General features: G+C 44.8%; 1 protein-coding gene across 1 annotated transcript in view; it reads right to left on the bottom strand.

The window, feature by feature from the left end:
• ADAM9 (ADAM metallopeptidase domain 9) overlaps positions 1-15174 on the bottom strand; it is a 63328-nt gene that overhangs the window by 38304 nt on the left and 9850 nt on the right. Inside the window, exons 2-4 of the mRNA XM_039523610.1 lie at positions 5182-5279; positions 3669-3733; positions 2429-2507 (exon numbers count right to left, since the gene is read on the bottom strand). Coding sequence (XP_039379544.1) covers positions 2429-2507; positions 3669-3733; positions 5182-5279 — 242 coding nt within the window. The remainder of the gene's footprint in view (positions 1-2428; positions 2508-3668; positions 3734-5181; positions 5280-15174) is intronic.

Genomic DNA, 15174 nt, shown 5'->3' with positions numbered 1-15174 from the left:
ACCCCATTAGCTCACTTACCTGAACAGTAGCAAATATACTCTTAGGCCTGGCCTACACTAGAAAATTAGGTCACCATAACTACATCACTCAGGGATGTGAAAAATCCATCCTCTAAGCGGAGTAGTTAAGCCAACCTAAGTCCCTGTGTAGACAGTGCTAGGTTGACGGAAGAATTCTTCTGTCAAACTAGATACCACATCTCAGAGAAGTGGATTAGCTACACTGATGGGAGAATCCCATCCCTCAGTGTAAGTAGTGTCTACACCAGTGGTTTTCCATCTATGGTCTCTAGACCCCTGGGAGTCTGCAGACTAGATCTAACATTTCCAAAGGGATCCGCACCTCCATTTGAAATTTTTTAGGATTGTGCAAATGAAAAAAGGTTGAAAACCATTGGTCTACACTGAAAGGCTACAGAGGCTATAGAGTTTTACGATTTTACAGGTATGTCTACACTTAAGTCTACGCTCCTAATGTCTGTTCTAATATTAATCAACCAACATCATCTGTGAACAGTCTCTAGACTTGAAGCTGAGCTGTCCAACTTCAGTGTTGTTTGTTGTCCCCTTCCCACTCCACCCACAATAAATATCTTAAGCTCAGCCCAGTTGCTGTGAGCCAGTGAGCAGGGCTTAAATTCTCCCCGAGTATTTCCAGGCACCGAGGCTCCTGCAGGTTTGAAAATATTTACTGGAGCTCCGCTCTGGTCAGCTCCAACTGAATTTAAGCCCTGCCAGTCAACCAGTCAGCCTTCCAGGAATGAATTTTGCATGATACACCCTTTGGCTTGTGTATAGCCTCTCTCTGGCTAGAGTGAGGTAAACATCTGCTATTATTGCCAATGGACAGACACTCTGTGCTGCCTAAGCATGCCTCGACCATCCCTGATGAGGCATTGTCACGAAAACAGAACAATGCCAGATGAAAGCCATTATCCACTCAAGCCTGACTTCCAATGAGATCCCAGGACAAGACACAAAACGATCCATTCTAATGCAGCAATTCTATCCCCTGGGAGCGAAACATGTGGTTTCACAGCCTACTAAATACACAAGATTTACATCACACCCCATCTCAAAAACCTATACAGGGGCATGCCCAACATGCTCTGTACTCAACCTGGCCCTGTTTTGAAAATTATCCTCGGGGGTGAGTACAAAGCAAATGCATTTCATTCTGTGCCACACAGAATGTTCACTGCATTGCAGCTGTAGCTCTAAGGTTCTCTAGCAGACATATTTTTGGAGATCACTGTAGTTGTCAGGCGGCTGAAATCATTTGTTCTTTGGCCTTGTGCCTTACAAAGTTCTTAAAGCATGTAATAATCCCCAGAGCAACAGGGCTTGTCATGGCCTCTGGCTGAACTAAAGCCTCACTGTAAGCACAAACTGTGTTCCTCCTTTGATTCAAGTACCTGCCTTTCCATAGAAAGGCAAAAAAACCACAAAAGACTCAACTGCTCCATTTTCAAGCAAGAGATAGTGTGCATCACACCACACACACAAACAACAGAGCAGACATTTTAAACAAGGGAAGGGTGGATAAAGTAAAATGCGCATATACTTGTTATGACATGAGACACCATTTGTGTTTGTTCCATGAAACCAGTTAATCATTCTTTGAAAATGTAATGTCCAATGGCCATCTGGTGAAGCAACGGGGGTGGAAGCAGTCCATATGGGGAGAAGAGTTGGGCACTTTCTCTAGTTAAGTAGTTCTGATTATAATGCATGGACCACTAGTGCTATAGGATCACAAACATTTAATGATCCAAGCAGCTGGGGGAGGAATATGGCTAAGAGCAAAACAGTCCATGAAAGTTGTTATATTCTATATCTGGTTTGATACTGCTTCAAAGTGCCATAAAGAGTTATATCTGACAGTCACTAAGGTGAACTGCCAACAGGGTGTTTTGCCCCCCTCGATTGCTCTGATGCATGGCAGACAGGACCAATGCCCTGCAAGGGGAGGTGGCGTTCAGCGAACAATAGAAACATTACGTTGCTATTGTACTTACAGTGTAGAAACACCAGTATAACCAGACTATAAACAGAAGAGACGCTCAATGGCTAATCAAGACTAGTATTTCCTTTTTTAATTAAAAAATTCAGATTAAAAACACACACACACACACACACACGAAAAATCCAGTTTTTTAAATAAAACGTGAGTGCATACCCACCCTCCTGCCCATCACAGAAAAGTGTGATTTTTCTAGTGTTACGTGCCAGGGGCCAGATTCCCATCTTAAATCTCGAGGATTCTTCCCAGGTGAGGAGTGAAATGTGTTGTGCATTTTGCAGATTAGAACCTACTCCTTTAGAAGACACTCCGGTCAGTTTCTTAATACATCACTCTTTAATAATGCAGATGTATGAAGTCCTAATCACGCTGCTTCAACAAGGATACAAAAGAAAGAAAACCCACCTGCATGTCCGGATTTTCAGACTGCAACTTCCCTTCCTCACTGTAGGTATATACGGTGAAATCTTTGGGTAAAAATTCTCTGAAAAAATGGGGGCAGGGGAGGGGAGAAACACAAAAATGTTGATGCAACACGAAAACAAACAGATCCTTGTCAATAGTGGTAGTACTGAAAAATCTGTATTGAAATAAGGAAACTGATATTAAAAAAACAAACCCATGAATCACTGAGGAATTATGCAGTTACTAGGACCTATTCCTCTATGTAACTATACTATGGCAAAACTCAAGGTACTGAAATAGGATATTTAATGCAAGAATCTACCACCTCCTCAGGGATGAAACACAAAAAGATAAGAGAAAACATCAAAACAGAGCTAAATGCTCACTAGCTGTAAGGCAGGGAATAGAAAAGTGCAGCAGTCAGAGGCTGACTGGCTGTGGCTGGCTTCTCTATCTCCAGTTTTGGAGGAAAGCATATTGGGAAATATTTTTTTAAAAGGGTGACCCAGTACTGAATTCAAAGATGGCCAAGCAGCCAGAAAGCAGAGAAGTCAAATCCCCATGCTTTTGAGGACCAGGGATCTGATGAATGACAGCCTGAGACCCCACAGCCTAGTGAGTTTGGCCAAGTTCTCTCTTTTGTTTATTATTACAACATGCTGATTATGAGGAACATCAACTTAAGAAAAACACTTCTGACTGATTTTAACCTATTGTTGTTACAACCCTTAAAAATCACTGTACAAGGACTAGAGAAAAAAATATCTCTATGTTCAGAGTGTGTTTACAGCCAGTGTCCTCATTTGCATGGACCTTGACCACAGCAACAAGGGAAAGAATTTAAAAATAAAACTGCAGAAGTCAAAAGCCAGCAGCTAAAAAAGGTAGGTGTTTTGTTTGAAGTGAGATGGGTCCTTTTAATCCCTGCCCAGATCCGCCTTTCTGTACTTGAAGTTGATCACCACATCATCAAAGCAGCTCAGAAAAATGTTTAGTTGGTACCCTACTGTGGGGGGATGGGAGGGAAGGAGGGACAGTTAGTCCACTTTCAACTGTTTTCCTGTACAAGTTTAACAGAGCTAATGTGCAAACACACTTTGGACACACCACCTTCAGGACTGAAAAAAGCATGTTACCTGAAAACAGCATCCAGGACTGGAAAGATCTAATGTAGTTGATAGGAAGTGAATAATCCCAGGGCACAGTTACCAGAAGCCAGAGGGAAAGACGAGTCACTTACTTGTTTTTTTCTAGGTGAAGTATGTGTTTCCTTCCCTCTACATGAATGACATATGACATCTTGTCCTGAACACAAAAGAGAGAACACTTACACGGTGTAATAACAAAAATGCTCTCTCAGCCATCATCCGAAACCCTGGAGTAAACAGCAACCACATGCCCGGTTATTCTAAATGTGCCACTAATGTCACCTTCATCAGCCCTGCCGTTAAGGAAGGCCTTATATTCAGCTGGTAAATATGCCCAGTGGTCTGTGATGGGATGTTAGATGGGGTAGAATCTGAGTTACTACAGAGAATTCTTTCCTGGGTGCTGGCTGGTGAGTCTTGCCCACATGCTCAGTGTTTAACTGATCGCCATATTTGGAGTTGGGAAGGAATTTTCCTCCAGGGCAAATTGGCAGAGGCACTGGAGGTTTTTTGCCTTCCTCTGCAGCATGGGGCACGGGTCACTTGCTAGATGATTCTCTGCACCTTGAAGTCTTTAAGCCACGATTTGAGGACTTCAATAGCTCAGGGATAGGTTAGGGGTTTGTTACAGGAGTGGGTGGGTTGTGCAGGAGGTCAGACTAGATGATCATAATGGTCCCTTCTGACCTTAAAGTCTATGAGTCTATGAGCTGCTATAACTCATCCGTGAGGGTTTACTTAAGGCCATCACTATGCACATTCGTTCTCAGTTCACATACATATAGTTCCCGAACACCCGTGAGGCAAATTATTGCCTGCCTTGGCCATTTCTACACCTACAAAACCCAAGAGACTGAGCTAATAAAGAAACTCCTATTCTTAATCATTTTGCTGATTTCAGACTGCAGGCATAAACAAAATACGGGTAATCCCGTTATGTCACATGACACTCCAGACACAAATTCCAGCATGGTTCTAACTCATGCATAGAAAGTTATTTCAAAATTAGCTTTCTGCGTTTAATTATTCCATCAATAGCATGATTCTAAGTTTCCTGGAAAGAAGCTTAGTGCTTTTCATATAATCTCCTCAGCTGGGAAAGGACAATGCAGTTTTTCCTTCAGCATGTACGTTCTGGTCCTTTATGGCCTATTCTCTCCACTGCCTGGTACTATCCCAGTAGGTTGGGATCTGTTTATTTAAGGGGACATTTCAAATTGACTGGTGACAACATTAATTATCACAGCATGAGCAAGCACTGGCTTACCACTGCAGTCAGCTGCAAGGCATCTGTGATACAGCATCATGCCCTGGTCACAGAAATCCTGTTAATCCTGACCAACTGACAGTCAGTTTAAGCCTCAAGTGCCTTAAAGTGCACAGACTCTGTCCTACTGTGGGGAAGTTACATGGCTTGATGGGTCTATGACGCACTAAACACCATCATCTGAAAGCTAGCACAATGTCTTGCATATGTTGTGGGAGGCCGGACACTTGCAATCATTTGCAGTTACATTGTTCAGGGGATGGACTAACTGAATTTAGGGCCAGGTTTAGACAGAGCTGATTCAGAAGCAGAGAACGATTTTAAACACTTCAAAGTACCTGTAGTGAGGAGGAATTGGAGGCCGCTCGCCGCTCTCTTGTTAACCTCTGTGGATGTATAATTTCATAGGAAGACAAATGAGAGATCTGCTGGAAACCTAGAAAAGAAAAAGCAAATGATGTCACATTCATGTCACTAAGGAAATAAAACAGACAGGCTATGCCCAAGGAATGAAACAACTTCTCTTTGGAAGGGTAGTCCAGGGGTTAAGGTGCAAGTTTGGGATTTGAGAGACCCAGGTTCAATTACCTGTTCTGCCACAGACTCCCAGAGTGACCTAATGCAAGTCACTTAGCCTCTCTATGCCTCACTCATCTATCGGTAAAAACAGGACAATAGCACTGCCCTACCTCTCCTGGGTGTGATGAGGATAGACACATTGTTAGGTGCTCAGATACTAAAGCAGTGGGAGCCATATAAGTACCTATGATAAATCTGGAACCAGATTGACTCTTATAACTGGCTTTCTATCTAAGACATTTTATTTTTAAATTGATACAAATGAAGGTATTAACAACTGATAGCATACTTAATATCAGGTATGGTATCTTCTTCATACAAATATATCCAACCTTCTGCATCAAAGAGGGACAAAGTAAGAAGCTTATACTCAGCATTTAATGACTGGACTAGAAGAAAAAAATAAATTCTGCTAACCAGCCTATTGTTCATGAAAGTATCGTACTCCAAGGCAGCAGCATATGTTTAAAGAGATCAACCCCCTTCTGAAGAGGGTGCTTCTGACAAGTGCAGGGGAGCACAGGGCAGAACACCACCCATCCAGATAAAAACTTTCAGGCCACAAAATGACTTACAAATGCGCACTGCCACAAAATACAGTGATCACCTGAGAACTGGAGAGTAATAAACTAAGTTAGCCAGACTGGATCAAATAAGCAGCTCATTCAAGGCTCAACAATCCGATAATCTCTTAAAATACCAACAACAATACCTTACACCTTTCATGAGGTTTCAAAGCACTGTACATCCGTATCATTATCCCCATTATGACATATGGGGAAAATGAGGCACAGAGAGGGGTAGGAACTTGCCCAAGGTCACCCAGTAGACCAGTGGCAGAGCTGGGAATGGAACCCCCACATCTCCTGAATCCACGTCCACTAGGCCACACTACCTCCCTAGATTATACTAGAGAGGCTCCTAAAACCTACTTTTCTCCCTCCCCAGGGTGTAGCAGTAGCAAACCCAGGCAGCAACTCCTACAAAACTCAGCAATGCCAGTCAAAGCTTTTATATGTTAAAGGCTGTTCAAGCACAGCAGGCCAGGAAAGGGCATTTTAAGGACTTACTGAATGCATGCAATATATAATGGAGAAGTAGCCTCTTTCAGGTGAGAGTCTAGCATAGAATATTGTTGTTATATACAGGATTTATACAGGCACCTTAGCAACATGATGCAGATGCTTCCTAATAAGGACAGCTGGGCAACTGAATTGTTTAAGGAGAATCAGTTACACACCAGTTGTGGGATAAAATGCTTCTAATGAATTGACGCTATAAAATAAGGTCGCACATGTGGGTTTATGATCAGCCAAAAATCCCAGGGTCTGTGCTTAAGCCAACAGCCATTCCCCTTGGAAAGATGGTGATGGGAGCTACAAAGGGTTTTAAGTACAACAGATTTTACTGGCATATAACGGTGGAATCAATGAGCTCACCAGAAGGGCACAAGCTTTAAAACCTAAAATAAAGAGGGAGGGAAATATTTCTATTTCCTGTAACAATTCATCTCCAAAACTACATTGCCATTCTTGTAGTTTATGATCGCTGAGGATCTTCCACAAGGAAATCTCTACAGTCCAACTGGAGCTCACACTAGCTGTTTGCCACTATGGGAGGAATGGGAATAGAGCAGCTACTGACCAATACACAGCACTTATTTTAAAGCAGCAGCTCAGCTTTGAAGAACAACTCCATTTTCTACTACAGAATGTATTTACTGCTTTGTAAGTCACACTTTGGGTCATCACCATGACTTAAGCACTCTCCCACTGGTGGCCTGCTCCATCACTTGAGAGTAGGCTGGAATTTTCAAAAGGCATCTACAAGAGTTTGAAATTCAGTGAGACTTGGCCACCAACTCTTTAGGCTCCTTTAAAAATACCATCCCTCGTCATCATCAGGGCTAGCAAATTGCACTGAAATTTAAACGTCTGGGGGCGCTCTTTGCTTGGCCACTTGCTGCAGGGATTTTGAGGAAGTTGGGTAAGACAGTCTCTCCAACAGGGATTCGTATTAAAATAAGCCAAACCATCTCAAGTATGGTGCACGTGCTAGCTTAACACTGCCTCTCCATGCTAATACTGCACACACATCCCAAAAAGCCCTTTTATTCCAAGCACTGCTGTGCTGCGGTCCAGCTGATGGAGCTCAGCAGCTACGTTCCTTAAAGAGAACAGCAAATTTTTAACTCTGGAGTACCTTTCCAGTTCAAGTATTGGGCTCTGAACAAATAACAGTCAGTTTAGGGGGTCAGGGTCCATGTGTGCTAGACACAGACTAGTAGCATTTTGCTTTGACAACACTACCTTGTGTCATCATGGCTACTCCCTAGATCTGAGTTGGGGTCCCCTGAGGCGGTTCTTGATTCAAAACAGGTGTCACTGTAGAATTATGAGGTCCCTCACACTTGAGCTATGTCTTCACTGACAAACAATCTGTGTTTTTACCATGGCAGCAGCAACCCTGATGTCAAAACATACTGGAGACAAGGCACTGCAGTTTTACCATGAAGTAAACTAGGTGAAATCCATCGCAGACAAAGGATATAGGGTCCAGCCTCCCTAGGTACTTTGCAGTAAAAGCTACAGGTGCCTTGTCTCCACTTGGTTATCTCACTATAATATCCTAAGGCATGTCAGTTCTTATTAAAACAAAGAAGCCTTTTTGTCAGTGAAGAAAAAAAATTGAGTTTTACTTACTAGTAGATTCCTGCACCAGTCCTGCTGTTCACTGACTGCTCAGTGCACTCCGCACTGTACAGACAGAGAAGGACATGGATCTCTCCTTCAGGGAGCTCTGTTTATATTACACTTATGCAGTACAGTTCAAACATTTTTGACACAAGAAGGGGGTGAGGGGTAAACTTACCCATGGTGCAGCTTTATGCTTCTCTCTAGTGGATCATTGTTGAAAGGGTTGACAAAAAGGAGGACACTCTTACTATGAGATACGTAGCTCTGCCTTGCAAACCCAGAGAGGAACTGTACCCTATGTTTAATGATGGATACTTCACTGATAAGAGAGACACGAACCTAAACCACTCCCCGTTTTTAATCAGAGAGTTTATCCAAGTCTGTTTTGTCCACACAACATGATACTCTGCATGTCTTTGGCCTTTATAAAGTGCTCTCAGATAGACGGGTTCTTGCCTCTCTGTACAATGGCAACTAGTTAATCGCTAAATTAAACTTTGGCTTCCATGGCTCAGCCCAGCCCATCTTGTACTCCTCTCAGTGTGTTGACAGGGTCTGGCTTCAGGTAGAGAACAGCTGAATATCTCTCTTTGTGTATGTCAGAGAACAATGGACTGCCTGCAGTTTGCTCAGCCCCTCATGGGAGAAGAGATCTGAATGTGAGGGACTAATCTCAGAACCAGGACTCCAGTGCCCCACAAGGCAACACGTCAAGCTGCCACTAGACTGACAGGCCAATCCAAATCACATTAATTCCAGTATCACAAATAATAAAATCTAGCTCATAGCTCATCTAGTTCATCAGCAGATCTCAAAACCCTTTCAAAAGAGGTCAGTATCATTATCCCCATTTTACAAATAAGGAAACTGAGGCACAGATAATTGAAGTGACTTGCTCAAGGTCACCCAGCAGGCTAGTGGCAGAGCAAGGAATAGAACCAGGTCTCTCAAGTCTCAATTCAGAGGTTTTAAATATCACCAGAATCCCATCTTATTCTACAATAATATTGTATCCTGGAAGCTAACTGTCCACTGTACTGTGATCTTGTGAACAATGTGCTAGTTAAATTTGCCATCAGTAAGGCCATACATAACTCCAGCCCTGGCTATGTATCTGACCTAGCTTTGTCTATTAGCACCTCTCACCCTCTCTGCTGTCAGCATTGCCAATCTAGATACCCCATTCATCTACTTTTCCCCACAGACTCCTCCGTGCATTCTTTTACTTCTCTCCCTAAGCAAGGGACACCCTCCCAGCCATCCTCTCAGATCTCTCCTTAAGGCCTGGTCTACACTATGGTTTAGTTCGAATTTAGCAGCGTTAAATTGAATTAACCCTGCACCCATCCACACAACAAAGCCATTTACTTCGACATAAAGGGCTCTTAAAATCGATTTCTGTACTCCTCCCCGATGAGGGGAGTAGCGCCAAAATTGACATTGCCATTTCGAATTAGGGCTAGTGTGGCCGCAATTCGACGGTATTGGGCTCCGGAAGCTATCCCACAGTGCACCATTGTGACCGCTCTGGACAGCGATCTGAACTCGGATGCACTGGCCAGGTAGACAGGAAAAGCCCTGCGAACTTTTGAATTTCATTTCCTATTTGTCCAGCGTGGAGAGCACAGGTGACCCCACAGAGCTCATCAGCACAGGTAACCATGCAATCCGAGAATCGAAAAAGAGCACCAGCCTGGACTCTACAGGAGGTACTGGATCTGATCGCTATGGGGGGAGAGGATTCCATGCTAGCAGAACTACGTTCCAAAAGACAAAATGCCAAAACATTTGAAAAAAATCTCCAAGGGCATGATGGAGAGAGGGCACAATAGGGACTCACTACAGTGCTGCATGAAAGTTAAGGAGCTCAGACAAGCCTACCAGAAAACCAAAGAAGCAAATGGAAGGTTTGGGGCAGAGCCGCAGACATGCCGCTTCTATGCTGAACTGCATGCAATTCTAGGGGGGGCTGCCCCACTACCCCGCCCCGTCTGTGGATTTCCGAGGTGGGGATAATCTCAGCCATGCCTGAGGATTCTGCGGACGGAGAAGATGAGGAGGACGATGACAACGAGCTTGCGGAAAGCACACAGCACTCCATTCTCCCCAACAGCCGGGATCTTTTTCTCAGCCTGACTGAAGTACCTTCCCAACCCTCCCAAGGCATTATCCCAGACCACGAAGCCATGGAAGGGACCTCTGGTGACCCTACCTTTGTAAATATAAAACATGGTTTAAAAGCAAGCTTTTTTTAATGATTAATTTGCCCTGAGGACTTGGGATGCATTTGCGGCCAGTACAGCTACTGGAAAAGTCTGTTAACGTGTCTGGGGATGGAGCAGAAATCCTCCAGGGACATCTCCATGAAGCTCTCCTGGAGGTACTCCAAAAGCCTTTCCAGAAGGTTTCTGGGCAGTGCAGCCTTATTCTGTCCTCCATGGTAGGACACTTGACCACGCCATGCTAGTCGCAAGTCATCTGGTATCATTGCATGACAAAGCCTGGCAGCGTATGGTCCTGGTGCTTGCTAGCATTCAAGCAACATCCGTTCTTTATCTCACTGTGTTATCCTCAGGAGAGTGATATCGTTCATGGTAACCTGGTTGAAATACGGGAATTTAATTAAGGGGACAGAAATGGCCATTCCTACTGGGCTGTTTGCCTGTGGCTGAAAAGAAATCCTTCCCTGCAGTTAGCCAAGCGGGGGGGATTGGCGCTGAGCTTTTCGCGTTTGACTGTCAGGGATCTTCCCTGATACCAGCCACACGGCGGGGGGAGGGGTAAAGCGATCATCCCAGAGAATTGGACTGGAGGGGGGTTAGTTTCTGCTGCTAAATGTTAACAGGAAAACCACCGCACTCAATGGGCTTTGCTTGGTATGTAGGAAAAGAGGGTGCTGGATATATGAAGGCTGCAGAAGCCGAAAGACAATGGCCTACCATGGCCGCGCGCAAGCCGAATTCTGTTGCCCGGACCTGCATCTGTGATCTCAAAGCCGCAGGCACTCATTAAGATGCAAAATGCGACCTTGTACTGAAATCATATGTGCTATGTAATATGAATAGTGTTGTTCACCATGAAAGAGTATAAGCATTGTTCTGTAAAATGTATCTTTTTAAATATTTCTCTCCCTTTTTTCCCTCCCTCCCGCAGCTGCAAATTTTTCAAGCCTTCCTCCTCTGTCCCAAAGGCTATCTCAGATAAGGAAGCGGAAAAAAGGGACACGAGACGAAATGTTCTCTGAAATCATGGAACCGACCTGCAATGAAAGAGCTCATCTGAATGAGTGGAAGGACGTGGTATCAAAGTACAGGAAAGATGCCAGTGAACGTGAGGACAGGAGGGACCAACGTGAGGACATGAGGGACGCTCGAGATGAGAGGTGGTGGCAGAAAGATCAGAGGAGGCAGGATGCAACGCTGGGGCTGCTGCGGGAGCAAACAGACATGCTCCGGCGTCTGGTGGAGCTTCAGGAACGGCAGCAGGATCACAGAGTGCCGCTGCAGCCCCTGTATAACCACCTTCCCCCCCTCACTATGTTCCTTAGCCTCCTCACCCAGATGTGTAAGAACACGTGGGGGGAGGCTCCGTGCACCCACCCACTCCACCCCAGTGGACAGCCCAACCAAAAGGCTGTCATTATTTTGAACTTCTGAAGTGGCCTTTTCCTTCCCTCCTATCCTCCTCCCAAACCCCACCCGGGCTACTTTGTCAGTTCTCTCCCTCTTTTTATAATCAATTAATAAAGAATACATGATTTTTAAACAATAGTGACTTTATTTCCTTTGAAAGCAAGCTGTGATCGAAGCGGGAAGGTGGGTTGCTTACAGAGAACGAGTCAATCAAGGGGGCGGGTTTTCATCAAGGAGAAACAAACAGAACTTTCACACCGTAGTCTGGCCAGTCATGAAACTGGTTTTCAAAGCTTCTCTGACACGCAGCACTTCCTGGTGTGCTCTTCTAATCGCCCTGGTGTCTGGCTGCGCGTAATCGGCGGCCAGGCGATTTGCCTCAGCCTCCCACCCCGCCATAAAGGTTTCCCCCTTACTCTCACAGAGATTGTGGAGCACACAGCAAGCAGCAATAACAATGGGGACATTGGTTTGGCTGAGGTCTGAGCGAGTCAGTAATGTGCACCAGCAACCCTTTAAACGTCCAAATGCACATTCTACCACCATTCTACTCTTGCTCAGCCTGTAGTTGAACAGCTCCTGACTACTGTCCAGGCTGCCTGTGTATGACTTCATGAGTCATGGCATTAAGGGGTAGGCTGGGTCCCCAAGGATAACTATAGGCATTTCAACATCCCCAACGGTTATTTTCTGGTCTAGGAAGTAAATTCCTTGCTGCAGCTGTTTAAACAGAGTAGTGTTCCTGAAGATGCAAGCGTCATCAACTCTTCCCGGCCATCCCACGTTGATATTGGTGAAACGTCCCTTGTGATCCACCAGTGCTTGCAGCACTATTGAAAAGTATCCCTTGCGGTTTACGTACTGGGTGGCCTGGTGCTCTGGTGCCAAGATAGGGATATGAGTTCCATCTATCGCCCCACCACAGTTAGGGAATCCCATTGCAGCAAAGCCATCCACTATGACCTGCACATTTCCCAGAGTCACTACCTTTGGTAGCAGCAGCTTAGTGATTGCTTTGGCTACTTGCATCACAGCAGCCCCCACAGTAGATTTGCCCACTCCAAATTGATTCCCGACTGACAGGTAGCTGTCTGGCGTTGCAAGCTTCCACAGGGCTATCGCCACTCGCTTCTCAACTGTGAGGGCTGCTCTCATCTTAGTATTCTGGCGCTTCATGGCAGGGGAAAGCAAGTCACAAAGTTCCATGAAAGTGCCCTTACGCATGCGAAAGTTTCGCAGCCACTGGGAATCGTCCCAGACCTGCAACACTATGCGGTCCCACCAATCTGTGCTTGTTTCCCGGGCCCAAAATTGGCGTTCCACGGCTAGAACCTGCCTCATTAACAGCAGGATCTCCAAAGCGCCGGGGCCCACAGTTTGAGAGAATTCTGTGTCCGTGTCCATGTCCTCATCACTCTCGTTACTGTGCTGCAGTCGCAGCCTCCTCCCCGCCTGGTTTTCCAGGTTCTGGTTCAGCATAAACTGCACGATAATGTGTGAGGTGTTTACAATGTTCATTACTGCTGTCTTGAGCTGAGAAGGCTCCATGCTATGGTATGGCATCTGCACAGTTCACCCAGGAAAAAAAGTGCGAAACGGTTGTCTGCCATTGCTTTCACGGAGCTGTACCCAGAACCACCAACAACAATGTTTTTTGCCCCATCAGGCATTGGGATCTCAACCCAGAATTCCAATGGGCGGGGGAGACTGCAGGAACTATGAGATAGCTACCCACAGCGCAACGCTCCGGAAGTCGACGCTAGCCTTGGTACATGGACGCACACTGCCGAATTAATGCTCTTAGTGTGGTCGCATGCACTTGACTTTATACAATCAGTTGCCCAAAATCGAATTCTGTAAATTCGGAGTAATCCCGTAGTGTAGACATACCCTAAGACTCAGTTTTTCTCCAATGCTCATGAGAGGGGACCCAATAAATCAGCAGTATATTTATCGGTTTATAAAGTCTTCAAACGTGCACACATCTAAACTGAGCCACCACATGATCATAATACAGCAGCCTTTATGGAAATACTGCTACGCTTCCTCATCCCCTCCTCTTTTCCTATTTTTACATGCTTGCTCATGTCTAGATGTATTGGCTTTAAGCTCTCTCTTTTTGTTTCTGCAAGGCACCTCGCACACCTTTAGGCACAGTTACAAAACTAAAACTAACAGTGATCTACAGAGGTACTGAAAAACAAGCCTGCACAAAAGAAGACCAGCTTTTCCTATCTTAGGTGGCAAACAGCATCTGGAAGATTCTTCATAGCCCTGAAAAGCTAATCATTTTCCTCACCAACAATTGGGCTTATGCCCAGAATTAGTTTTAAGGACCAGACAGGTTCTGTATTGACACTGCTGCAGTGACAAATAGAGATTGGAGCCCCAGGCACTTTTCCACCAACAATATCCCAGCCTGGAAGCAAAAGCAATTAGAGTATTTTCAATTCTGGTCTCCCACACCCTGCTATCCACTCAGAGAGTTTCAAATCACACTAGCAAAGTGTAGTCACTCACAGAGCTACAACACTTCTTGGAAAAAAGGAAGGTGTAGTGCAATGAAACATTCTTTAGTTACTCTGATTTACTGATTGGAGGATATGCCAGAAGGCTATAACCCCAGCTCACAATAGCGCTTGTTCATAAAGTCTGGAGAGGGTAAAGAGCATCCGACAGTCACATCCTCAGTCAGAAGATAACAGAGGGAAGGGCCGCTTCCTTCCCTGGGATAAGCCACCACAATCTACACTCTCACAAGTGACAACTCCACACTTGCCACTTCTAGCACTTCCATTTTCAATTGCAGAGAGATTCTTCTTCACATCCTGTCCCAGATTTCTGTATATCATTACTGTCCACTCTTAAACCATTTCCATATCCCACACCAGGTGGTGGCTGCATTTGAGTGGTGAGTGAAGGGAACCCCATATACTTTGTGGAACATTTTGGGACTCCTTCAGGATAAAACGTTAAGACTCCATTAAATATGGCAGATTTCACAATAGAGTGGAGGAAGTAAGTAAGTGAGAAATGGAGTACTCTATTGAGGTGGGTCACTTCTTTTATAGGGCAAATGCCGGAAATCCTTCCTCTTATGCCCAAATTTCATTCCTCACCCACAGAAATGTTAGGGTACACTTACCCCATAGGCTAATATATAGGTGTGTATTGATGACAGGTATGTACGCACATCAGTCTCTTGTGGTGTACTTGTTAAGTCTGTGGGTACAACACTGAAAGACCCCCTATGCCATTCTCCATTGTCTATTGGTCTAGATAAAAGGTCATAGACATAGGCGTGGGTACTCATCTATTTAGGTAACAAGATATAGGTCAACTTTACTTTTCTGGGTAAAAGTCTTAATACAGATGTGCTAACTTTGCCTTAGCTTAACATGCAGGATATGGCCTGTAGGTCTCT

Source organism: Mauremys reevesii, linkage group 2 (genome assembly GCF_016161935.1).
Source record: "Mauremys reevesii isolate NIE-2019 linkage group 2, ASM1616193v1, whole genome shotgun sequence".
Classification (NCBI taxonomy): Eukaryota; Metazoa; Chordata; order Testudines; family Geoemydidae; genus Mauremys; species Mauremys reevesii.
The sequence above is the reverse complement of the archived record's forward strand: the minus strand, read 5'-3'. Positions and strand labels throughout refer to the sequence as shown.